Raw genomic sequence first — 25,212 nt, forward strand, 5'->3', positions numbered from 1 at the left:
ATTAAACCCATTTTTATAGATCTAGAAAATGAAGTTCAGAAAAGTTATGAAACCCCTTCAAGGTTATCTGATGTAGGCTCATACTTCAGACTTCCTCTTTGCCATCAGTGGAAGATACTTCTCTTTCCCTGGAAAAATATGTTAGCATTTTCTTTGATTGACTCTCTACTTTCCATAACAGCCGTCCCTGGAGAGCTGCTCTCCACTCTCATCCCATGCTGGTGTCCTGAACTTCCCACAGTGACTTGGCCCTTACACTGAATTTTCTGGCTTCTTGTCTATTCGATTCAACTGATATCTTAAAATATCTGATTAGTACTTAATAGTGTTGGCAGGTTAGAATCATATTTTAAAAAGAAAAGTATATTTAAGCATTAACTTCCTGAATTTACTCACTGAAAGTACATTTCCCCCCTCATGTTATACAGAAAAACTGGACAATGAAATGACCACCTGTTAGCTGCTAATGATGTTCACATGCTTTTAAAAAAGTAATTCTGGCTTTATCTGTCTACAATCTTGGCGACAAAACTCGTGGGAACATCAAGGGCACAGGAAGCCAAAGGCAGCAAACTGACAATAAAGTTTGTGCTTAGACTACTAATAAGGAAGGAGATACTGTGAATCTCTAATTCTACATAATTATTTAATCTCAAGAGGGTAACATAAACTGAATGCATGTTTTAAAAACCTAAGTTTGGGTGTTCAAATCTAGCACTGAGATCAGAGGAGTTTCACACAGCATATTTCCTACTTGAAAAAAAAATTTTAAAAAACATCAATGTAAAATGTGCCAATCACTATTTCAAATGCATAGTCTAATTTGATACTGTGTGGGTGGATAAATCATTATGTCTCTCAAATGAAAATGAATATATCTATTACTTTGAATTAAGTTTATTCAGAATTTATACTCCAACTCAGAATTTACACTGAGTAAACTTAATTCAAAGTAATAGGTGGATATTAACTTACTCTACATTGCAAAAAATATACTAGCCTTAACAAAGACTTACAACTATAAATATCCACTAAAACACAGAAAAGACGAGTTTTCTAAAATTAAGGCTAGCATTAAAGATTGAATAACCCTTTTGTTTTAATAGTGAAATCAAAGCCCAAAGAAAATATTTGGTTTTAATTATTTTGCTAATATGTTTTTCGGTCCCTATGTAAGTTTACTGATTTCTATGGATCCCATTTTAATATAGTATTTCCTTCCAAGTCCAAGGTTGATAAACTAACTTTACCTTTTATTTGTTCTCTTCATAGTGTAATAGTTAAAAGCACAGCCTCTAACATCAGATTGCTTGACTTTGAAACTAGTCTCCATAACCTGTGTTTATATAAGTTGCCTTAATTCTCTGTGCTTCATCTACAAAACAGGATTAAAATAGTATCTACCTCATTGGGTTAGCGGGATAATTAAGTAAGTTGGTATAAGACAATCTCTTAGAAAAATGTTTAGTAAACATTAAATGCTCAATATTTACTATCTATCATTATTTTTTAACTACAAAGGAAATGGTGAATATGAGGTCATTATACATTTAGGTACATTTTGAAATGAAGAGTCAGTCATATGTGTCTTTTTCCTTGTCTTTAGACAAGATTGACCTTAAGCTCCAAATAAACAAGTAATTGTCTTTCTCAATTAAAAATAAATTCTAAAGAGGAGTAGTTGGTATTCCCTCTGTAGCAATTTTTTTCCCAGTATCATCCTAAAATATTTCACATGACTATTGAACAAAAAATCCATTTGCCTCAATGTTTCTTAAACACACTTTTACAAACTTCTATTTTTTCCAGAGTTCCAGGCTTTAGAGGTGCATCAAGGTCTCCTCCAAAACAGCAATTAAATATGAGATTCCAGATCTACTAATCATTGTTCATATATCCTTTATATCTACTACAAAATTGTTACATAGTTAACATTAATGATATATTCATAATTAAATTCTAATTCTAAAATCTTACCTTATGTCTGATCCTATACTAAGTAAAAGTGGACAATGACCAGGAGTTAAAAGAATATGTTCAAATGAGACAATTCTTAATAGTACCATCATGTGGTAAAATCTTTTCAAATGACATTTCTACCTCTCCACAGCATCTTTGCAAAGCACCATGTAGTTCAAGACATTAATACTAATCATTTTAAACTCCAATTTAACACAACTAAATATGCAGATATTCTGTTAGCAGGCCTTCTCTACTTACGGAATTCTCTCTAAATTAAAAAAGCTAATGTAACTACACTGCACTTTTGGCAAAGAAAAATAGCAGAAAAATGACGATTCCGAAAGTTGAGGTAGTTAGATAGATAATCCAGTAAAGGTACTATAACTTTTGAGACTAGGAAATTGGTTTTCTTGGATTCCAAAGATATCTACTTCTTCTTTCAGGAGGTTGAGGCTCAAACTAACTCTATGAGATAAGTGTGACACCTTTTAATATCACTCTTTTGTTGAGGAAGGAACAGGATGGGAAAGGTTAAGAGATATACTCAAGATGATGATAGCAGTGGTAAGACTGGTCCTTTTTATTCCAAATTCATTTCATATTAGAATTAGATGTGACTTTAGAGAACATCTAATTCATACCCCATGTTTCTAAATCTTTCTGGTGGTCTGAAAGTGTGGAAAGTAGCATAGCCTGGTAGTTTAAGTTGGGCCAAATGTGATGGTCTCTCATACATCTTTTAATGTGTGAAAATCAAATAGTCAGCACACCAAGGTCTAGAGACGCTTGACATTCCCCACTATCAAAATCAGTCACTAATCTGAACACCATGGTTATTACTCAGAGACTCAGAAGTTTGGAGTAAGAGGAGACCATAACCTTGGGACAATTATTTTCTCAAAATGCATTACCGACAATGAAGCAAGCAAAGCATCCAGATTACTCTCCAGTGCATGAATCCCTGGCCAAAAAATGGCTATGGATCTTCCATGAGTACTATGAGTTTGGCTCAAATCTCATTTCAATGCATTTATATGTCATAAGCACTGCATTTGGACAGAGTTAAAATGAGCAAGTCAAAAAAAAATACTTACTTAAAGATTTTCTATGCTCTGGTTTCTGTTCTTTTATATCACTGTCATAGTGACTTAGTAACTCAGTACTGGAGGATCTCTGGATTTTGAATAATTCCAGGTTTCTGGGTAGACTACTTGGATTCTTTGGCTGGAAATAACAGACAATTAGCTTGATAATTTTACAAAGAAGAAAGAATTTAAAAAATAGTTTGGAGATCTATTTTGATGTTAGATTTAAAAGGAATTTTAAAATAATTATTTTTGGGATGGGGCTTCTATGCTAAGCTTAATATTCAAATTTAATTATAGTTTTATATTTCTATCTATCTATCTATCTATCTATCTATCTATCTATCTATCATCTATCATCTATGATGCTTACTATATGTTTCATATTAATCCAAGAACTCCACATGCATTAACTCAATTAATCATCACAGTAATCCTATGAAGTAGGTATTATTGTTATTATCCTTACTTTCCAGACAAGAAAACTGAAGCCAAAAGAGATAAGTAATTTGCCTAAGGCCACACAGCTAGTAAATGATAGAACCAATATTCAAACTCAGGCAATTTGACTCCAGAATGCACTCTTAATAACAATAAACTCAATGCATGTGTGTGGAGGGGAACAGGGAAGGAGTACTGGCATTCACACATTCCTGGAAAAGAGTATATATTGAAGATGGGGAAAAGTAAATTTGTTATTTTGTTTTTTAAAGTTGTAGTCTCAAAATAATATAATGGAAGACTCAAATTAAATAGCAATAAAATCACACAGAAAATGTATTTTCCTATTGTATACTTTATTAAAAGCTCTCAAAAATATTTTTTCCTCAAGATTTTGCAAATATTAATGTCCTAAAATTAGATGTTTGGTCTAGAATTAGAATCACTATAAAATGAGTACTTTTAAATCATTGACTCTTTTTAAAACATACTCTGAATGTGTGATTTAGGTAATTTCATGAAGTTCTAGATATGTAATTTTCATGAGAAGAACAATCTAGCTTAGCTGGAAAAACAATGAAAATCAGTACAAAGGATTATTATTTCCTGGTATTGTAACAGTGAGTATAGGCTTAAATATGCATCAATATTTATTTTCAAGAATATGTATTACAGACTTCATAAAATGAAAATGTGGAAATTCGGTAGTTATTAAGTGCTTGTGTGATTTTTACAGCCTCTAGTAAATGAATGTCCATGTTATTTCATAAAAAAAATAAAATAAAATGAATGCACTGTGTTTTTAAAAGAGAGAAATCAAATGACATTTTGTTCCACAATTCCTGTCTGCTGAAATGTTTTTAGTGGACTCTGTTTAAGCTTAAAATAACTTAATATTTCTCAGTCCATAGAATCCATTTAAATGTGTGTTATATGCCTAAACAATAAGATTTAAATGACTACATTTTAATTAATAAAGGTAACAGCCAAAACAAATACATACCAATCTGTCAATTGCATTTTTGATAGCGTGGAACCAATCCAATATGATGAAGTCAATATCTGACTGTAGAAGGAACTCATTTCCTGATGCTGTTGTGATCTAAAATAAATAAATAAATAAATAACAGGTAAGCAACCCAAATAAAATAGATCCTTCTTACATTTAAAAAAATATATATCCTTTGAAAAAACACACTTTATATATCCTTTAAAAAAACACACTTCAATACACTGAAATATTTTCTCGTATTCCAGTAATTGTCTTTCTGGGAACTGAGAGACTAGGACTAGGATCATTTTGAACTGCTCACTATAAACTGTTTTTTCATTTCATAACTAATACATTATTGTTTTAATAATAGAATGATTAACTCAAAGTAGTACTAAAGCCGAATTACTCCAGCTCAAGGAGAAGCAAGCCAGGAAGTTCAGAATAATGCAGACAGTATCCACTTAAGTCAGAACCTCAGAAAAATGCACTCGGGTGTGTCAGAATTTATTCTGCACTTTTGGCTCTTTCCTGTTTGTCTTTTTCAAATCTAATAGTATCTCTATATTTGATTTCCTTTTATGGAGGGCTCTAAAACAGATTATTTACCAAAGAGACTAATGCAGACTTTTCTAAAACGTCATTCAAATGAATAACATTTGGCTATTTCTACTTTCCTATCATAAGGATCTATAGGAAAGTAATAAAGTACCAGTTTCCCCATAAAGGGAATATATTAGTATGGAAGTTTATTTACATATTTGAACATCTCATGGAGAGTATTTATCAAACGAACATTCCAGACTTTCAGAGCTATTAAGTAGTTGGCAATATTTAGCATGTAACTATACATTTTTTCATTGCAGTGAATCTATTTTTCCCCAGAATTGTGACAGGGATGCAAGCCTATAGAAACAGAGCAATGTTCTTAATTTCACACATAAAGGGCCACTTAGAGAAGAATTTGATTAGAATGGGTGTGGACATGCTTTTTGCATTAGGCCATCGCTCTGAACTGTGAAGATTTCCCCTTTATATTATTGACTTTTTGTTTCAACAGGAAGATGAACATTTCCTGACTGCTGTCACAGATCAACCATGGCTTCAGAGGTTTAGAGGACTGACATTTCAATGTACTCAATCAGAAGCTAGTCACCTCTTCTCAGCCTTACTTGCTCTAAATAGGAGGTGAATACTGAAATGTGGCACAGGTTCAGGGAATCACAAATCATGCTTCAGATGTCTCCATAATTCTACCATTAAAGTGACAATTATTACCCAGAATAGCTCACTCTGAAGGTTTCAATAATTCTTATGGCAACATTTAATAACAATGATTTTGGAGTTTTAAAGAAATCTTTGATTATACATACACATAAATATTCATTTGTCATTTATTTTTGGAAAAACTACATAGAGATACAACATCACTCAGTACTGCAATGCAACCATTCTTGAGTGAGATGAATTCCAACTTTTCACAGATGTAAAGAGAGGAACTATCCAAAGTATATGCAATTATGAGAAGTAAAAGATTAGAAAATAAGAGAAAATTAATTATCCACACTAGAATTTGACAGATTACCAGGGTCAATCACTCTGTTCTTTTTTTTTTTTTTCCACTCTGTTCTTAAGTAAAATTGTATGTAAAATTTGAGATGGCTCAAAATAGCCTCCAAATAGTCTTCTGTTTTATGTTTCCAGTAAAAGACAGTTAAGCTGATGTTTGCCTAATTATCTGAAAATGCTTGCAATGTTCTTTACTTACATAAAGTTCCAAATATTTACTTTATAAAGTGTTGCCACAGAAATAGTAATATCTAAAAATATAAGGTCACTTCTAACTAACCCAAGAAAACTAGTAACGTCCTTGACCTCTACCTTCATCCTATCTAAATGTAAATATTTTGATTATGAATGTATTATATAACGTCACAATTTGTTAACATACACAAAGAAAAATGAATTAGCCCAAATACAATCTACAGTCTATTTCCTTGCCATTATAAATAAACCATTATTAAAATTATGAAAAAGGAACATTTTCAAAGTACAAGAAACACACATAATTAGATTTACGGTATTCTGAGGGTTTAAGAAAGAGCTAGCATAGTTCTTTTCTCAGTCTAGTAAGTTCAAACAGTGATAAAATATAAGTACTTCAGCAGTGCATTTGCATTTTTGGTGCATGCTATGCAAAGATGATCTTTTACTGCGTGCCAATCAAAAGCAAAGTGTATTTTAAAAGTTTATTTGTCCAAATAAATACTGCATTAATCGTACGTAATCAGTGATTTATAAATTCATTTTGAGAAACTGGATCAGAGAACTATATGAATGCAATTCATTCAAAACATACTATCAGAGAGATACAGTTCACATCCTTCCCTCTGTCTTCCCACTAATCTTTTGAGTTACTAGGCAGTCTGGAGAAGTCTGCTACTGCTCTCTACAGTTTAAATGCATCTACTTCTTAATTACAGTCGGTAATTGACTTTGTTCTGCTCCATTCCAGTCACTCACAGGAAAGCAGTTTCAAAGCCTTTGACTGGTAAAGCCCATTTAATTCAGGTTTTCTATCCCCTTTTTTGCATTACCTCTTTAGGTTTTCTGATAAATGGTTTTCTGAATCATATTTACACTTTGAACAATCGAATTTTCAACACCCTTGGGGGAAAAAAAGACATCAGTAAAGAACGTTTACTCTAAATCTTTTGATTGAACAACTCCTGATGACAATCTAAAGTGATGTAGAACTAATAACAAACATAAAAGATTTGATATTAAGCTATACTAATGTATTCTTTCTATATTATGTTCTGCTTAAGTGACAGATGCTAGGGTTAAGTGGATAAAGAAAAAACTGATAGAAAATATGATGAGTTTAGGTAAGATCTGCTGGCCTCCATTTTGCTTTTGAGCCTCCTTTTAGACAAATGTCTCTTGAAATCCCTTTTCTCCACCATGTCTTGTTTGAAAGGGATCTATCTTGGCACCAAAGCAGTCTTAATGAAATGTACTAGTGCTCTCAATAGAAGATATCCTCATTTACCTGTCTAGGGAAATTTGCCCCAAACATTTTCATAGTAAAATAAGGATCCATTTAAATTCTTGCTGGTAACAAATGTATGCCTGGAAAATTATATACGCATATCCACTGGGAAAATACAGAACAGACACATTCCTTAAATCTTTTTGCTATTAATTCAACAATAGCCTTCCCTTGGGCTAAGAACCTTGGTCTTGTCCTTGTTATAGTTCCTCTGAAGATGGAGGCACGTATATCAAACTCCAAATTCCACTGATAACAGATGAGAAGAAATTTGTTTTTTAGGTGTTATTTAACAAACATAGTATTATTTTAAACTTTTAAACTAATTTAAAACATTTTAAATGAGTTTTAATAGGTAGCATTTATGTTTATTTAAGTATTGACCTTTTCAATATATTGTCAATAAAATATCACCTTTGTCAATGTGGATTCTGGCAGTTAGTTTTTCCCATGTTAGATTTTAAATTAAATGAGAAATTAATATGTAGAATGGCATCTATACTATTAAAATTTTCCATAATTTGGTTTTCTAGAATAGAAGCAAAAAGTTTTAAAACTTCAATTTTTTCTGATTGTAATTTATTGTGGAGAATTAGGAAAAAATAAAGAATGAGAAAGCAAATTAAACCTAGTCATAGCTTCACAAACACTGTGGAAGACATTTTAGTTACTCTTTCATAAATAATAGCAAAATAAATCTTTCATAAATAATAGTAAAATAAATCTGATAATGATCATTGGACAACTTTATGCTATAGATAGATATCTCATCAGTAAAATATATTTAGTGGTTAAATATTATTGGCTACTTCTGTTTCAGTTGACCTCAGATGTATACTGAGAGACTATCAAAGACACAAGAGATAATGAGTGACATGTGTTCCTTCTTTTATAGCAGCACTCTTACTATTGTAGGATCAATCTCACAAATAATTCTTTGTTCAGGAAAATGAGAGGATGTGTTTCTGACCAAACATCACCCAGATCATCAACAAGAACTAATTAAACATCCATTAAGTGCAAGGCGCATAGAAGTTAGGGATACACAACCCCCGCTCTCAAGAGCTCACAATCGGTTTGGATAAATAGGACATATACATATAAAGATAAATAACAATAGAAAATGGCTTATACTAAGTCCCAGTGTGAATGGCACAGACAATATTCATGTCAAGATTTCAGAAGTGGGAGTAATTACAGCAGACACATTTACATCATGGAATTATGCATAAACTGTTGGTCATGATAGGTTATTTGTTAAAGGTTGATTGTATTAGAACTTTAGTATATTAAGGATATGAATACAACCACTTGGTATGCAAAGTGATATCAGCTTTAATGATCTCAAAGCACATAATAAACATTCTTCAAGTGCAGCTTCCCTCCACTATCATAAAGTAATTTTACAAACGAAGAAAATGAAGCAAATGAAGAAAATGAGAATGCCATTCTATCAAATTGGCTCATTTTAAATGATAGAATTAAGAGATTACAAAGATCCTGATTTCTAGTTCACTAGTCCTTAGCAAACAGTTGTGTACAGTCAAAGACTCTGTGCATGTGGGGAAAGAACCATGATGATTCTGGTTTTGGTTGTGAAATTCAAAATATAAACCTTAGACAAAAGTTGCATATCTTTACTGTTATGCTAAAAATACCACACTTTTAAAAGATCACCAACATCCTTACTCAGATTTTTTTTCCTTTTTTCCTCAAAAATAATCAGTATGCTGCTATGAAAAAATATATCTAAAACAGAATTGAGGCATTCAAAAAACTCCTTTAGAGACTAAATGACAAAAACAATCCCAAGTTTGAACTAAATATTTTTCACATTTCACTTAGGATCAATCTTTGACTATGAACCTAAAGAAAATTTATTCCATATTAATGAAGCTGAAATGATACATAGAAAATGTGTAAAAAAATATATCAGATATCCAAAGAGCCATAAAAAATGTTAAATGATGTAGCTACAGTCATCATACAGGTAAGTAGATTACCCATTTAAGAGGAAGGGAATGTAATTACTATTATTTTTGGAGATACTTTAGACTTCATAATGAAGTCATTATTTTGAATTAAGTATATATGAAAAGTTATGTCAAAACATACTAAATTCATTTAAAGTGAATATAAATTATCGTTGATATTAATTTTGACCTTATCTTTATTGAATTCTAACAGCAAAAATTATAGATACATATTTCGGCTCTATCAATGTGATATATAAAGACCTAACATTGAAGCAATAATGATTTAAAAATAAAAACTCTGAGATTCACATTTTTCTCACCATACATCACACTCTTATTTGATATAGCTGATCAAACGAAAGTTGTCATAGTTATACTAATAGTTAAAATACTTGGTCTCAAAAGTGTTTATGACCACCAAAGAAATTCCATTATCAAACTGCATGTCTGTCTCAAATTACAGTGGGGTCTGAGTAACTCTTAACATTTTTCTTAACATGTCGAGTAAAGTTAACATAAAACTAAGGGTAAAATATCAGTTAGAAGTAAAAGGTCTTCAATTTGTCTTTCTAAAAATATTACTTGTTAAAACATTTTGTGAGAAAGTATCTGCCTTGTGTTCCCAATGTTGCTAGATGTTAAGTAAATATATGCTGATTATAAAAAAAAAAAAAAAGTTGCTTTGGCAACTCTCTTATTAAAATGCATTTGTAACCCCCATCTGTCATGAAAGTTTTGAAAAGTTTGTTTACTTTGGCTAGCAGCCTTATCCAGGGTTACCCTAGCAAACAATGATAGCAGTCTTCAGAAGTTGTGTGAGGAACAAGCCACTAGGGATCCATTTTTGTTTTAATTGGCACACACAAACACTTTTCTGGTCTGTCAAGAAGATCAAGCTAATATGCATGGAGGGTGTTATATTCTCAGCTTTGGGGAGCAGTAAAGCTCCCTTTATTTAAGTAATTTAAATGATAGACTGCAAAAACTTTGCAAGTCAGAAAAATGTTTTATACTTTCTTAGGGAATATTTGTTTTAAGCAATGGAAAATGTTCTACATATTTAAAGATGCTGAACCTTATGTTATAATTACCCTGTTTCTTCTAACTCTGTGAAATGTTCTTAAATCCACATGCTACTAAATAAGCCTAAGCAAAAATGAAGCTGAATCCCGCATTTCCACAACTCCCCCTGTGTTAACAAATGTGCGTTCATTAGTTTCCAGATGTTTATTGGATATGTTTTCAATGTGTTTGGGGTTGATTGATTTTCCTGTACATTTATTGAAACCCTCAGTGGTGTCATCATATCAAAATAACCTGCCCATGTAAGCAATTTCTTATTTAATGGAAAGTAAACAAGTGTTGGACAACATATATGACAGATTTCAAGTGCATTCCGAAATCTAAGGTTTAAGGCCAACCTTTGAAGAAACAGTGCTTTTTAATTGAAATTGAGCTGTACCTTTGACACCCAGATGATTTGGTCCACGCATTCTTACAACACAGATTTGTTCTGCATAACAAAAGTGGCCCTGTAGTGAACATTCACACCCCATATCATTTGCCCACTCTATCTTTCTATTTATTAACAAAATGCCCGACCCAAAATTCATTTCAAACAAACAAAAACTTGTGTTCATTCTTTTATCTGCAGTAAAATATTTTAAGCACTGAGAAACAGTCTTCTCAATATTCATGAAAGAATACTATCCAAGTAATTAGTAGATAGTTTAGCAGTTTCCACAGTTTTGTAGTCAGCTACACCAAAACTTTTGCCTGTGGTGCTCATATAAAAAACGACTGAAAAAGTGACTAATCAAAGCAGTTGGCATATAAAGATATCAGCTTAGAGTTTTATTGCTGTTAACGTTAATTTTAAACTTGGGGGGAGTAGTTGCATCTAGATAAACTAATTACACTAAGACTTGTGTTCACTGGTAACCACCACTCAATCAGTCCCTGCCAAACACAGATCATCTTCTAGCCTGAGCTATGTTCATTGTGCAATATTACTCATCTAGTCAGATGGTATTTGGGAATCTGCTGCCGTGCTATTTTCAAAGTAGAGTGATTTTTATTATTTCTATCATTAACTAATGTGCAATTTAAAATTTTTAACAAATACAAAAGTATAACATAAACACAAAATTTCCCTTTCCCCAAGGTATACTGAATTGTTGTCTGTCCTTCTCTATTTTTTTTCACCAATAGGCAAACATTACATGTGTTTATATTCTAATGATAATGTGTACTGTTATAAACATTTTTTAATTCATTTAACTATCTGTACTACTATCATCTCCCACATGGATTTAATTACAATATCTTTTAGTCCCCTCACCATCTTATTTATGTTTTCTCTTCTCTGAAATTTAGATCTGAACATCTCATTTCTCTGTTTGATATAATTCTGAGATTTCCCACAGCTGTTACACTGTAATGCAAATTCTTTAAATTTTGGCTGCCAGATCCTGAGACCCTATGCTCTCTGCCCACTACCTGCTCTGCAGACCCTGCCCCAAATTTCCCTCTGCATCTCTCTGATCCAGTCATGTTGAATTCTTTTTGTTGCCCAGCTATTCCATACTAATTTTTACTTCTCCCCTTAGAGCAGGTTCTTTCCATTGCCCAGAACCCTCTGACTTCCTCTATCAAATTATTCAAATCAACTTAGACGTCACCTTTACAGAAAAGAGTTCTTAAAAACAGATGTCCCTACTAAGTACTCCTATTATATCCTGCTCTACTTCATCTTAGGTCATAGTGGTCTATATGGCAATGCCCTGTTGATTTCTCTGTTCCTCCCACTACACTATAATCACTCTGAAGCCAAGGGCAATTGTCTACCCACTGAGTGGCTGTTCAACCCACATCTAAGGGATACTAGTAAATAGTAAATAAACCTTATTTACTTTATACATTTCAGTAAATGCATTATAGCCTCTTGTTTGATACACCATAATTTATTTAACATATCGTCCATTGAAATACAATTTTGAAAGTTATAGTACCATTGTGGTTTTTTTTCAGGCAATGTAAGCAGTTTATGTTGACAACTACTGATAATACTTTTAGCAGAGCTGAGTAGGCAATCCATTTTGAAGACTGAGAGCAGCAATCCACGACTATATTTTCCCATCAGCCAGACTCCTGACAATTGAGTGAGTCTGTGTTTTAATGCACAGAGCTAACATAGAATGTTCTTGATTATATTCCAAGCCACCATGTGTTTGCAGGGATCAACCAAGAGTCTCACCCTATGTATGGACTCTTCTAATTTAGAGTTGAGAACATGGGAAATTGGACACAAGTTTACTATTTTCAAGAGTTAATCCTTAGGTTAATGTGTCAAGTCTTTAGAGAAGCTTAATAATGTAGAGGTGCTCATTGCTGGTCCATCGACATTGTAACCCTTTATTTCACTAAAGCACTATTAACATTAATAAACAAGCAAGTTGTTGGAGGACGGAGGATGGGTGTCAGTAGTTATATGTTACCAATAATTTTATTTAGAAATATTAGTTAATTTAAGATGCAGTAACTTAAGCAGAAACAGGCATTGTTGCCACGAGTTTAGTACTCACACATGTCTCCTATTAATGAGTTCTGAGACTGCACAACAAGAATAAAAGATGTTGTAGTATGTAAGTATCTCTATGCTATTGTAACATATTTGGCCACGATTATGAGTGTTTATAAAACATTCAAGAATTGTTCCATGTCTACTTACATTAATGAGAACACCTGTTAACTTTAGTGCTGTACAGGCTTATTTGCATTAGATTCAGGTTTTTGCATACTGTACATCACTTTTTGAAACAATTAGATGCTTATAGAGAAATATAGCTGAGTGAAAAACAGCAGCTTGAATGCCTTCCGGCTCAAGAAAATTCAACTCCAGGTTTCAGTGAAAAACAAAAATCTGCTAAATTACAATGCTGCCAGTTAGGAGTGAATGTAGGTGTATTTTATATTTTTTACATTCAGAGAATAGAAGATACATATAAAAATCTGTGCTTTAATCTTCAAGTAAAATCACAGTCAACCAAAAGTTTCTAGACAAGGATGCCAAACAATAAGAGATGGTAACGCCACCACAATGTAGATTCTCCATAATCTCGAAGACCTCTTATTCAAAAATGGTCTCTTTAGCAGTCTCAGAAAGCTGGCTGATTCCCACAGGTTTTTGGACTAAATGAAGAAACCTGCAGACTATTGTCTACCTTGTGTTGTTTACAACCCTTTGCTAAAGAGCTGTTTCTATGTGATGACAAAGCTGGAAGGAATGAAGAGCTGAGGACTCTCTCCAATCAGTCACTTCTGGGCTGCTGGTCACAGCATAACCAAAACCTATCAACTTAGAAAAAGTACCATAATTCCCTTGCGGAAGCTAGTGAGTCTGCCTTATTCATTACCCAGACAAAACAGTTGCAACTTTTGTAGGTCCCACTCTATTGACACGTCTGTCTGCCACTCCCCATAGGATGTTAAAGCTTCTGTGATTTAAATATTTTCAGTTATTGAAAGGGAGCAAATCTGTGGATTCACAGCCTCTATTATCATCATTATATTTAAGAGGTGCAATATTTACATCAAAATGACTCAGTTGGTGATATATGCTAAAGATAAATGTGTAGTTATGATCTGAAGAAGTGTGATTTATAACTACTTTGTCAGACATAAACAGAGTGCCTCTGTGCTGTTCTAGTAAACACAGATTAGCTAGGACACAGATAAACTATTCTCACAGGATTAATGTACTTTGACCTGGAAAATGAGGGAACTGAGAATTGCCCTTGGAGAATGTGTGGATTGCAAGAAAGAATGGTGTCTATTTCCTTCTCTGATGTCTCACTATATGATCTGAGAAGAATAACAAACATTAGCTGAGGATTTGGGGATCAATTAGTGAATTTTTATTGTCTGGAATCCAAACTTCATAATTCAATAAGTAAAATTAATACTACAATAAAATCTTACTTTTGGTTTCTGAAAATTTTGAAATCGTATTTCACCAATAGTATGATGAGCTAGGTTCTGCCCTCTATAAAACAGTGTCATCATTCATTAAGGATGATAGACTAAGCATATGTGTATTTAGAAGTTCATGAATAAGTAGAAATTTCTCTTTTCCCATGAATTACAGGAATAAATAAATTGAAAAAAAAGGCAATTCTGCTTATTTGAGAAAATCCCTGTTTATTCAAAAGGTTATATTTAAACAAACATGAAAAGTATTTGGTATTTCTAAAACTATAATTTAGTGATGTAATATATATAAAAATAGTATGTATATAATTTAATAGTACTTAAAATATATAAATCACTTGTGATTATATAATAAACAATGACATCTATCAATTGAGAAGCAGGCCACATCCATCTAATAATGGAGACATATGACATCTTGAATGACACAAACATTACTCCATGCTAAATGTGTGAAAAAACCTTAACACTCCTTACTCCCCCACCCCCATGATATTTGTGTTAGAAATAGTACTATTTAAAAATGCTAGACTTTAATATATATTATTTATGGATATATATAAATATATATTTAATATCTATCTATACATATAATGTACATATGTATATTCCATTATCAGTAGGGTGACTATATAATTTATTGCCTACACTATGAGAATTTTGAAGGCTAAAGAGGCACTCTTCATAATTTTAGCAGGACAATAGTTCTACTTTGTGTATATTGGGACATATAGATCACTGTTCATCACATACAACACTAGGGAGACATTCAGCAAGCATTGATCTTTAGATATTAGTGAACACCTCCTAGATTCCAATTCTAGGAGCTGTGAAGTCTTCCTCAAAATAGAATCAGTGACCCTTGCTCATAAGAAGCTTTTAATCTACTGTAACATATAAGAACAAGATGGGAAAACAATAATTAATCATGATTCAAGATGGAACATACATACTAATTTTTAGGAAACAAACCATTTTCTCTGAGGGTAAATTGGAACCCTCAAGGAAGTATGTTAGAGAAGGTTCTTACAAGGACAGATGGGGTTTAGTGAAAGAAAAGAAGGGGAAAAGAGTAACACAGGTGACAAGAATAACTCGTACAATGACTCAGAAGCAAGAAAGAATATGGCATCTCTAGAAGAAACTGCTCCTAAGTTCTCTGTGCGCTCTTCTCCCTTCACTCATCCTTTAAATGAGGTGTTCGTCAGCATTCTCTCATAAGTCACAATTCTTCTCCCTTAGGAACATACTCCTGAATGACATTACCCACACCGTTGCTTTTTTTTTGTTTTTAATTGGAGTTATGAACTGACAAATCCTTAATTTACATCTCTAGTTCAGATATCTTCCTTGGTACTTATTCTAATTCAAGATACCATTATTCCCTGTCAGACCTTCCTAGTGTCAGTTTGTGTTGCTACAATCCGCTCTTTACATCCACCTATTAGTAAATTCCTAATTTAAATGATATCGGAATCATCCTTGGAGATCTTTGTAAGGACAGATGCTCATGCTCACAGAGACTTAAAAGATCAGATAGTTGGAGTAGGGCCTAGGAATCTGTTTACAGAGTTCCACATGTAATTTGAAAGTAACTGGTGATGGGGCTGGCCTCCTATAAACTATAGACACATGATCTATCCAAATCCATATCTGTCACTTGTGGTTTAAAAGTCACTGACTGAATCACTATTTTCTTCAAGATAAAACCTAAATTATTTAATATGGATTATCAAGCATTTCATGATTTCTCTTTCTGTCTCTAACCTTTTTTCCTCAAGTCCTCTGCTTATTAACTGCATAACTTTGAGCAAGTTATTTAGAATATTTGTGTTTCACTATCTTCACCTATAATCTGAAGAAAACAACCTACCTCATAGGACTACTGTTATATGAAATACAATGCAGCAAAAGAATTTCGCATAGTACCTGTAATTACTTAAAAGTATTATTATTTGATTGAGTGATTCATTGATTATCTCCTGGGTTTTTGCAAACACCTTCTTTTTATTCAGGAAACTGTTCAGACATCAACTATTTAGGAAAGGCTCTTCTAACTTATGAAAGTCAAAAAAGAATGTCCCTCCAGTAGCATGTACTTACTCCATTATGGTATTCATCTCTCTATTGTACTTATTTAATTTTCTTTTCTAACCCTTGCTACACTTCAAGTTCCCTGATGACAAAGACCATGTGTCTCCATCACTTAGCTGAACACCTGGAATACCACAAGTCCTCAATAAAGGGAGATAGGATGAATGATAGGTCAGTTGACTTAGGTTAATATTATAGAGTTGTGGTATTCAGATTTAAAAAAGGCCTTAATATTTAGGAAACATGTTTGATTTGGTATGTTAGACAAGAGGAAAATAGTGCTAGTTTTCTGCAGATGATATCAGCAGAGTCATACCACAGTGTCAGAGAAGCGGAAATATTCTCTTAAAGCTGAATCTGTATTGCAACTTCCCTAACTGTGAACATGGCACTGTCTTCTAAGGTTGTGCCATTGCAACTTTTCTGAAAGACGATACACAAGTTCTATCTGATGTAGAATGTCTCCTGCATGATCTCCTGCACTTTCTAAGGCTCTTTCTGATTCTCAACCTTTTTTCCCTCCTTTCAAAACAGCTCAAGCAACTTGCTTCTCTGCCTTTGATTTTTGATGCTAGACTTTTGGGATGCTTGGCATGTGTATTCAGACCTTTAACTCACTCTTAGGTGACTTGATGTAATCTCAGGTCCTGATAGTTGAAAATGCTCTGATTCTCAGCATCCTGTCTTGGCTGAAGGTCAGTTCTGTAACTCTTGCCCTCATTTTGTTTGTTGGCTTCTGATTCCCTATTCTGGTGGCTTACACAGTGCACCAGACTCTCTCAGCTGACAGGATTCCTTTTTGCCTGTATCCCTTGCGGGACTGGGGCTCCGCTGAGCATTTCCCTGATTCTCACTGCCCCACTCTTTTCTTTAACTCCACCTTCCTTCTGTCCCATCCAATTAAACCACTAGACGTTTAATCAAATAATCCACCCTTGTATTCAAAGCAGAGAGTCATATAAGTATCTGAAAATGAGCCATTTTCATGTCCTCGTCAACTATCCAACTGCCTTATTAAATATTCTTATTTCAGGTTGGAACTCACACTCTAACATTAAAAATGTGGGCTGTTTTCCATCATCTTAGTTTTTGGTTCTTTATTCCTTCTAATATTATCAGTTTAAACTTTTCCCTAGCACCTGTCCCAACTGTACTTTTTTTGCTTGCCTCATCAAGATGGTTCTGTCACCATGAACTGGGTTATTCCTGCTCCTAAGAAATAATCCTGGACAGATAACCCCTGGATAAATGATATCTAAAGGTCTTCAATACTGTGAGCCGCTCCCCCAGTTTCTGAGGCTCACTACGAACTGTCGTACGACTTGTCATTCTCTGGTGTCCTGAGGCGCAGGACATTAAAGAGAACGTACTCCCATCATTAGAACTGGTATCTGGCTTGTAACTAGCTACTCTTAATGAATGGCTCACAACATTGGATCCTCATCTTACTGTTTCATTCATAAAGTTTTCTAAAAATATTTTAGATTTAATTAGATTATGTTTATATGTAGCTTGTGAATTTACCTGAAAGCAGATGAGAGAAGCATTAAGGGAAGAATTTATTCAAAAGTTAAAGAAGTCACTGCCCAGGAGGTCTAGTCTGGTGAAGGCTTTCAAATTTTTTGGCCATCCATGGTAAAAACTACATTTTACATCACTAATTAGTACCTCTTCCTCCACTCCCTCTTTCTTCCTCTTTGTGAGAAACACACACGCAGTTCTATCTATCTGTCTGTCAATCAATCGATCAATCCATCTACCCATTATTCTATATAAAATAGTATATATACTGTGTGTATGTGTACACATGTATACCTGTGTACATATTATACAATTGAAACAAAAGTTTCATGAAACAATACTTTCCCCTTACTATATGTAATGTAGTCCGATATTTTTATTCTAGTCTATTTTTTTAAAAATTCTTTTCATTAAAAAATACAGGTCCCAATTCACTAAATTGATTTTATGGCTCGCTATAGGGTTAATTTGAAAATAGGCCAGCCTAAGGAGTAATGAAAGATGCAATCTTCAAGCCCTGCTCCTTCAAGCCCTGCTCCTTTCTCTGTCTTTCTCTCTTTGGGTTTATAAGATGCTTCAAAATGTCCCCATATGTAATTTGACTGTTGGATATTTAACCCTACAGATAGTCTCCAGAATTTTTGTCATGTTTTTGACAATTAAGCCTGGGTGATCAATAACCCATGTGGGGTATTCTGTTCTGATAAGTAATTTACTGCCATTCGAAAGCAGAATTAGGATGTGGTTCTTTGGAATTTGGCTTAGACCCTGGGGTTTCTAAATATACCTTAAAGCAAGAGTTTCTTTATAAAAGAAGAAACAAAGACTCGGAGGTAATAGCTGTTAGGAATACATCTGAGATACCTCACCATGATCTAAAGAGGGAAAAGCCAAAGAAGTTAAAAGCCTGGCAAACTATCAGAGGCAGAGATGGCAACTATTTGTTTTTAAGTCCCTTGTATCGAAACAATAAATACACTTGAGCTGAATCCTGCAGTACCATGATACAAGGTCTGGGAGTAGTTATCAGCATGTGTCTGTGCGATGAGAGAGAGAAAGCTAAACATTTTAATAGTATTATGGCCTCTCCTTCTCAAGTTCCCATTAATGCAAATACAGCACATGTGGTTTAAGTCCCAAGAGCCTTGTAGGACACAAATCACAGATGCAGAATAAACATTATCAGAGAATATGACTCCATGGTCCTCTCCTTGCCATCAACAGATGCCCTTATGCTCCCATGATGTCAGTCAGATACCTGATACGCTATCTTGAGGAAATCACAGAGAGTCAGGATTCTCAAAAGGCTCAGGATGGCATTATTTGAAAGTAGACTCCAAAGACTTCTTGGTAAATTATAGCAGGGCTTGGACTATAACAAAGCTTTCAGAGAACACTCACCACTATGGTAACTAAATAGAGTAAAACTTACTCATCCTTTTGCACCAAAATTATCAGAGATTTATCCTCCTTGTGGAGTAGAGTGTTCTCGTGATGCAACCCGGATAATATAGGGCAGAAGGCCAACAAAAGGGACCTGGTATATTTCAGATAGCTAATAAAATTAACTTCAGCTATACTGATTTTTGTATGCCATCTTTGACAAGACTACAATTCAGGGTGATTGCTTCTCTGAGATCACACTCTTTTCCTTCTCTCTCTTCCATTCTCTCCCCATGACATTCTTTGCCAAATTTCTTGGCTTCAAAAAATGAGTAAATTGAGTCTCATTATCATGAATGTAATCTAAAACTGCCACTACATTTGAGACACTTAGATAATCTCCTTATATATGGATGAACTATATTTTCCATAAGTGAGACTTCAGTATCCATATGCTGATCTGACCTTAAAACTTATATTGGCAATATTGTCAATTGCCATGTAGTGTGAATCTAGGAGCATTAAAAAGCCCATTTGGATGACAAATGAATTCCTTAAACTTGCTATCTCAGGACTGGTATTATAATGATCAGTTTATTCCTTTAGATGAAACCTTTTAAAAAGTTAAATGGAGGAATAATATTTTTATACAATTATTTGTTCAGATACTGATATATTATCTTTCTTGAGAAATCAGAAATATGTAAAATGCAAATCAAAACCTTTCTAATCGTACTACTCAAAAATAGTCCTCAATATTTAATGCATTTCCTTTCAGATTTTTTCATGCATGTAATATATGCATTACATATATAATATATATAGGCCATAATGGGTCAAATTAAATATACAACTTGTATCTTGTTTTTATTTTTTAATACTATATTATGATGGTTTCTATGATATTATTCTTTGAGATCCTTAATTTGATGGCTTCATAGTATTCTCTCATGGAGATTTATCATAATATATTTATTTTTCTATTTTTTTCATAATTTAGCTGTTTTCATTTTTTGTCATGACAAATAAGTCCACATTGCATAAACATAATTTTCTTGTTTAAATTTCTGATTTATTTTTCTTAGAAGAGATTGTTAGATAACAAATTATTGTATTAAATACTAAAGTTTTGGAAGTTTGCTGAAATACATTCCTAATTATTTTCTAGAAAGATTGTTCTAAGTTGCATTATCTCACTAAAATTTAGATGTGGGACCATTTAAGTTCATATTTTTTTCCTGAGTAATGTAATATTGTATGCTTAGCAAATTTTGTAGAAAATATTTTTTGTTGTTTGCATTTCTTTTATAATGTCATTTATTTTCTTAAAATTTGTTGCTAGTATATTTTTACATTTTTCAATGATAGGATTTTTAAGATTTATTCAAAAGAAGACTTCGATAAGTTTATTAAACCTTAGCTATAATTGTTATAATTATTCTCCCCTATATATTTTGAATGGCACTTCTAATAAAATTGTTTATATATAAAAATGTTATTTCTAATTTTTACATTGTATAACTTAGATACTGTTCCCTTGTAATTTTTTCCAATTAATATTTAATTTCTAGAAATTCTTTACCCATGAAGATATCATATTATGACGTATTTTTTTCACAATTTTTTATGATTTTTAAAACATTTGTGTACTTAATTCTTAGATTTGTTTTGTTCTATGGGTATATGAGAATCTAATGTTTTTATTTTTTTCCAAACAATTTGTTATCTAGTATTATTTATTGGTTAATCTTTCCTCTATTGCTTTATGATTTTCTTGTTCTTATAGAGAGACAATGATTTTTTTAGGGGGAGGGCTTTCTTTGCAGTTGTGTGATTTCTTTCTTGATTTATACTATTTCAAACCTTTAAAAGATTCTTATTTTAGACTTTCCCCTGTATATCATAAGGCATATTTCCCCTTTGTTATTTCTTTTATGATTCTTTGGGAGCTATTCTTGACTAAACCTTTCAAATAAACTTTAAATATTTTTTTCTCTTTCCCCAGAATATCCCATTGAGATTTTTATAGGATTGTATATTACCTTAGGAAAAATAAAAACATTTGCTAGTAGTAAGAAATCTTCAGGAAAAAGTATGTCTCTCTATTTTAAGGTTTTGTTTATATCTCTTAGTAGATTTTTAGTTTTACTTGTAGTCCTAGGTATTTGAAACAGAATTTTGATAGAGGAATGGAGAGAAACTTGAGGGTAATAAGTACTTTAGAACAAAAGAGAAACTATGACTCCAAAGAAAGAAGAATCAGAGGAGTAGAAGGGAACACTTTTTCTACTGCAGCATTTAGCACAAAACTGGCCATCTCTGTCCTGCTGACCCTGATAAGTACATTACCACTAATTCCCCTGTGTTTACCATGTGGCCCATGGCGAGCATTTCCCACAGGACATGGTCCCTGTAAATGACTCTAAACTAACAGGTGCTACTAGAATAAACTAATCCAAAGCTATGCTCACCGGCTGACAATAAAAAATAGGATTATTAATACCCCAAATGTGCCATTTCTCTTGGTCTGAGTTTCTTGTTCTTAAGACCATGGCAGGTACACCCCTTCCCACCAGCAGCTATAAAAATCTTCAACCTATTTTGGGTCCAGGCCTTTACCTTTCTCTCAAACTTTATTTCCCAAGTTACTGTAAACTCTCCATACACAACCTATATAGTAGGTAAGTAATATTTCATCATTTGGATATATCACATCTATTGTCAATTTTTTTTTTTTTGGAGTATGGCTTTAATTTCTTTTGCATCTTGATAATGTCTGACAAAATGAGAGCCTATCACTTTTAGTGCAAATGGAGAACATAAAAGAGACAGTATAACTTGATATAATATAACCCAAGTTTAAATATATGGGCTCTACAGATAACACTTTATAGCCAGATATAGGTCTGCCTTTCATAAGCTTGAGTTCTGCCTGTCACTTCATCACTCGGTGCTTTAGTCTCACCTATAAAATACAGATAAAAAGAGCAAGTACCTACCTAATAGAATTGCAGTGAAAATTAAATGTAACCCATGAAAGTCTTGTGAAAAAGTATCTGGCAAAAAGTATTAACTACTATTATAATTACACATGATAAATATAAACAAGTAAAGAACATGGTATCTCTGTAATCACCATCCCCCAGGTCCCCTTCCTAAATAATCCTAGCTCATTTTGTGAAAGAAAAGTGGGAGAGTAAAAAGGGCAAAGTTTGTGTACCCATTTACATATACGCACAAACAAGTGCAGAGTACCTCCACAATCCACATGTACAATCATTAAAGATTGATAAATTATAAAATAGGGTTAATGAATACAACAAAATTAACAATCATAACTCTGTGGGCTGCAGGAATTAATTCCTGTGTAGCGCAATATAAAGAGACCTGAATAAAGTCTGTGGAGTTCCAGGTTCTATTCTTTCTGCTTTCCCAGGTACTACACTCTTAAGCTACCACTTACCCTAAATTTTCCAAAAAAAGGTGTCATCACAACAGTAACTTCAAACAAGGAAAAACAATACAAGAAAATCCTCAACCATGGAGATTTTGCAGAATCACAATTAAAATGAAGAGGCCTTCCCGGGTTCCTGAGAAGGGAATGAGGGGTTTGGACCCCTGCCCAAAGAGGAGTCAGAGATGAGAAAGCTCCCACATGGTGCTGGGTTTCCAGTGTGCAGCAGTTGTGGGTGGGAGAGGTGGTAGGCAGGGCAGCAGGGGCAGAGGAGGGAGGTAGAGTTTGCGACTAGGCCCAAGAGCATCTCCTCATCCCCATAGCCTGTATGTAGTTCGAAGGGATCACCTTAAGTGCTGAAAGCTCCAACCAGAGAACAGGTCAAGGAGGCGGAAGAAAGAAGGAACCTTAGAATTTAAGCAAATGACAAGAATTGCAAACTTTCATAGGGATGATGCTTGATGCCCACCAGAAAACAAAACAAAGCAAATAAACAACAACGGTAAAACACAGGCAGATTTAACAAAATAACAGAGGATAGAGAAGAGCAGGGCACAGGCGTCCCTAGAATGTAAACTCCAAGAGGGCAGGTGTTGTTGCCTCTTTATTTACTGCTTTGTCCTCAGAACCTTAAATAAAGTTTGGCACATAGTAAATACTCAATAAATATTTATTGAGTAAATATACAAAGAGAAAGAAACTAGAGACCATTCTCTTATCTGTCATGAGGCTAGAAGGTATCCTCATTTCACCTAGATACCATCTTGAGAAGAAAACCCAGGAGGGCAGAGGGTGCATCTAAGAAGACCGAGTTAACTGAAATTGGAAAGTGTATTTTTGTTATTGTGGTTTTCTTTCAACGCCCCACCCCACCACTGCTCCGCCTCACAGATATGGGATCCAGAGCAAAATGAATTAATTTAGAGTGTAATAATATTCTTTTTAGAAATATTTGCTTTTTAGCAAGTGATTTTTGATCCCATTACAATTATCAACCTCATGTCTGATATCTCAGTAGCTGTAGGCAAGTTAACCCTCTATCATGAATAACTCATCTTCCTGACTTTCTCCTAATTCTTTAACTCCTTCTCAGTCTGCTTTGCTATTCTACTAAACAACACTGAAATGCTTCCTTCTGGGTCAAATTCTTTCACTCTAATCACTTCATAGGTGCCCTCAGCCACTGATATTTCTTCATGTGGTACCAACGTGAAGATAGTGTATACAGTGATTCTCACAAAAGCATACCATTCTTTCTAACCACTGTCAAATATACGTTTCCCAATGTACTTTACTTACTGCCTTCGAGTAGATATTTAATAAAGTTATTCTTTATTACAATAAGCTACTGTTATACTCGACATGTTGCATTATATATATTTACACAAATTCAAATGTGGGATAGATTCTTAGAAATGAAAGAGCAGGATCAAAGGTAATAGACATGTAATTTTAATGAATTCTGCCTGATTCTACTCAAAAATTGCAATTACACTAACAATGAATGAGAATGTTTTCCCAATGTTCTTTCTAAACTTGACATAATTGATCTTTAAAATATTTATCAATCTGAGGAGTAATAATGGTATTTTATTTAAGGCTGTAATTATGCAACTCTTAGTAAAGTTAAACTTTTTCTTAAATGTATTAAAATTTTTAATTAATTGCTTTTTTACATTTTTTTCTCAGCTATCTATTGATATGCTTCTCCCTTTCTTAATCATTTGGAGGTACTCTATATATCTGTCCTTCTTAGGAATATATATTGTCTCATGTGCCATTTTTCTTTTACTTTATTCATAGTGTCTTTAATCACATAGAGATTTTTAATTTCATATTTTCATACATGCCAGTCTTTTGGGGCTGACTAAATTTATATCTATTGCTGGCACATTTTTTTTTAAAGCGGGTATTGAATTTATCAAAAAATTAACATTATATGAGATGATCATATGGTTTTTCTCCTTTAGTGAGTTATAGTAAGAATGTACAAAAGCAGATTTTCTCATGTTGGAGATATTTGCAATTTTGGGATATTTCACTTGGTTAATAACATTTGATTGTTATATTTAGATTATTATATTTACACATCTTACCATCTTATTCATCATTATGATTGGTTTAAAGTTAGTTTCCTTTTTAGACATATCCCTGTTTCGATTTTTTTTTATTTTTATTTTTTTAGATAATGCCATTCTAATAAAATACATTGTGAAGCTTTCCATATTTCTATTGGGGAAAAGATTATATAACATGGGGGCGGC

At 33.3% G+C, this 25,212-nt stretch overlaps 1 protein-coding gene across 1 annotated transcript in view; it reads right to left on the bottom strand.

The window, feature by feature from the left end:
- ARHGAP15 (Rho GTPase activating protein 15) overlaps window positions 1–25,212 on the bottom strand; it is a 592,609-nt gene that overhangs the window by 287,126 nt on the left and 280,271 nt on the right. Inside the window, exons 8-9 of the mRNA XM_011354472.2 lie at window positions 4,492–4,590; window positions 3,057–3,186 (exon numbers count right to left, since the gene is read on the bottom strand). Of these exons, the coding sequence (XP_011352774.1) occupies window positions 3,057–3,186; window positions 4,492–4,590 (229 nt within the window). The remainder of the gene's footprint in view (window positions 1–3,056; window positions 3,187–4,491; window positions 4,591–25,212) is intronic.

This window comes from Pteropus vampyrus, unplaced genomic scaffold (assembly GCF_000151845.1).
Source record: "Pteropus vampyrus isolate Shadow unplaced genomic scaffold, Pvam_2.0 Scaffold17, whole genome shotgun sequence".
In the NCBI taxonomy this organism is placed as follows: domain Eukaryota; kingdom Metazoa; phylum Chordata; class Mammalia; order Chiroptera; family Pteropodidae; genus Pteropus; species Pteropus vampyrus.